Below are 2,910 nucleotides of genomic sequence, written 5' to 3'. Positions count from 1 at the left end.
TTCTCTATCAATGTAGGGAGAGTACAGTTAACAATTTATTGTATAATTTCAAATAGATGTCAGAGAAGATTCTGAATGTTCCAAACACAAAGAAATAACAAATGATTGAATTGATGGATATGTCATATAACCTGATAGGGTCATTTCACACTGTGTAAATGTACACAACAGCATATTGCACTCAATAAATGTATACAATTATCATGGGTCATTTAGGAAAAAAAATTTTTTAAATCAGAGACAGAAGTAGATTAGAGGGTATCAAAAGTTGGGAGGGTAGGTGGCACTGTGGAGGAATAAATAGAAATAAATGTTCGAGTTTATGTTTCAGATGATCTTGGAAAAGTTTAAAGATAGATAGAGGTGATGGTAACACAGCATTGTGAATGTGATTAATTCTGCAGAATTATATGTGTAATATGGTTAAAATGGCAAATCTTATGTTATATATATTTTATCACAATTAAAAAAGAAAGAAAAATGGTCCTTTCATTGCTTTCCTCTGAAGAAGCTTTTCAGAGCCCTCTTTATGTCTTTATTCCTCAGACTGTAGATGAAGGGGTTGAGCATGGGTGTGACCACAGTGTACATCACTGAGGCTGCTGCACTTGAGTGTGAGTTCTGTGCAGCAGCAGAACTAAGGTACACTCCTAGGATTGTACAATAAAATAAGGAGACAACTGAGAGGTGAGATGCACAGGTGGAAAATGCTTTATACTTCCCCTGAGCTGTTGAAATTCCACGAATGGAGCAGACAATCTTAAAGTAAGAGTAAAGGATGCCAGTGAGTGGTCCACAAAAAAGCAGCACAGTTGCAGCATATATAACCATGTCATTAAGAAAGGTGTCAGAACAGGCAAGGTGGACCACCTGATTGATTTCACAGAAAAAGTGGGGGATCTCCAAGTCTGTACAAAAAGACAGCAGAAGCACCATTAAACTTTGAAACAAGGAATTCAGGGCACTCATGATCCAGGACAGCATAACAAGTAGTCCACAGACCCGGGGGTTCATGATGACTGTGTAGTGCAGGGGGTGACAGATGGCCACAAACCTGTCATAGGCCATCATAGTCAGGAGAATGTCATCCAAAACTCCAAAGAGTATGAAAAAGTATATCTGGGTGATGCAGCCTGCATAGGTTATGACCTTGCTGTGTGTCTGGATGTTCAGCAGCATCTTTGGGACGGTGGTGGAGGTGAAACAGATGTCCACGAAGGACAGGTTGGAGAGGAAGAAGTACATGGGTGTGTGCAGGTGGGAGTCTGAGATCGTGGCCAGGATGATGAGCAGGTTGCCGAGCACAGTGACCAGGTACATGGACAGGAACAATCCAAACAGTAAGGGTTGTAGTCCAGGTTCCTCTGAAAGTCCCAGAAGAAAAAAATCTAAAATTCGAGTATCATTCCCTGGTTCCATGTGGTTGATATGACTACGAAAAAAAATAAGAAAAATAATGACAACCAAGCACACATTACTCACTGTTAATAAACACTATCACTTATATTCTATAGTCAAGACAGCAATTTCTATATTTTGCATATAACTCTACCACCCTTTGGTAGATCCCCTTTGCCATCTTGATTAGAAATCCCTATTCAACTTTCAGGCTTTCCCAAAGGTCGTGTACTAATAAATTTTTGTGACAATTTTTTCTCATGCTTTTGAGTAATATAAATTGAGTGACAATTATTTTACAGACACTATCTAGGCAACAAGGTGGCCTCATTGATACCAAAAGTTCAAGACACAAGGAGTCCCTCTGTCCAGATGCTGTTGCATTTGCACTTTAGTAAGTTGACTGCAAAGGTGCCCTGAGAATTTAAATACATCTGCTTTTTATTTTTGTCCATTGCTGTATATTCTGGCCACTGTAAGAATTTAAATACATCTGCTTTTTATTTTTGTCCATTGCTGTATATTCTGGCCACTGTATTATGAGTCTCCTTTTGCAATATATTGAGCCTAGGTGACCTTTCTTTGAAATGTGCTCTTATTCCTAAAAGTGTGCACATGTGCACGTACACACATATGCACACAAACACTTATAAACATGCCCCATGCTGTGGCCTTCTGTGGCCATGTTAATACCTTGTTCTTGTCACTCCCACTTGCACTATTAGAAAGGAATGAACAACGTGTCTTTTTGAACTTATTCTTTCTCCAAAAAAAGGTAGAAATGGAACCCTAAAATTCCAGGTTTTAAATCTCCCATATATATGTGAGCTTAGGGTTCCATTTCAGAATAGACTTTTACTCTCCTGTGTTTAAATAAATATAAAAATATGCTCAATGAACAGAGAGAAAGGAATTAAATGTCCCTGAACGGGGGAAAATATGATCTAATAAATTCAGATGGTCTCTGAGAGAGTGTAATGAAGAAAATGCTTTGTTGGTTTGGAAACATTTGATATCCTGTTATATGCCCTGGGGGCCAATAAAAATAAGGAAAGATTAACAACAATTTTCACCAAAGACGTAGTAAACATACCATTTTGCAGTCAAGATACTTATCAGAGTGAACATTCATATACATATATACATATATATAAAGAGGAAAAGGAATAAATAAAAAATTCGCAAAATAAAAATATACAAAGAACAAAAAAATTGGGGCATTTTTCCATGAACTATTTAAAAAGATGTTTTTCCTGCACATATTTAATATTGATTTCATGATTTAGTTTCCATGTGGTCTGATAACAGATGAGGGAAGACTTTTTCTCACTTTCCTTAGGTGGCATCTTTTCTTTGTTATTTTCAGGATCTCAGTTTTGGTCTCTTTTTTGACAAGTCCAATGAGTACACACCAGTCCTGGTTCTGGTCTTCAGTTAATAAGCAAAGACCTCCCCATGCCATGTTCAGTAAAATCCTGCACAACCCATGAGATTTCTCTCCTCTCCTGCTGA

The 2,910-nt window shown here is 37.6% G+C and overlaps 1 protein-coding gene across 1 annotated transcript; it reads right to left on the bottom strand.

The window, feature by feature from the left end:
* Nucleotides 1–489: 489 nt before the first annotated feature.
* LOC134386893 (olfactory receptor 7A17-like) lies at nt 490–1,443 on the bottom strand. The gene has a single exon (XM_063109031.1). It carries the CDS (start codon nt 1,417–1,419, stop codon nt 490–492), a length of 930 nt encoding a protein of 309 aa, XP_062965101.1. The 5' UTR covers nt 1,420–1,443.
* Between the last annotated feature and the right edge of the window lie 1,467 nt (nt 1,444–2,910).

Source organism: Cynocephalus volans, chromosome 10, assembly GCF_027409185.1.
Source record: "Cynocephalus volans isolate mCynVol1 chromosome 10, mCynVol1.pri, whole genome shotgun sequence".
NCBI classification, from domain to species: Eukaryota; Metazoa; Chordata; class Mammalia; order Dermoptera; family Cynocephalidae; genus Cynocephalus; species Cynocephalus volans.
This window is presented reverse-complemented; position numbering and strand designations above follow the sequence as displayed.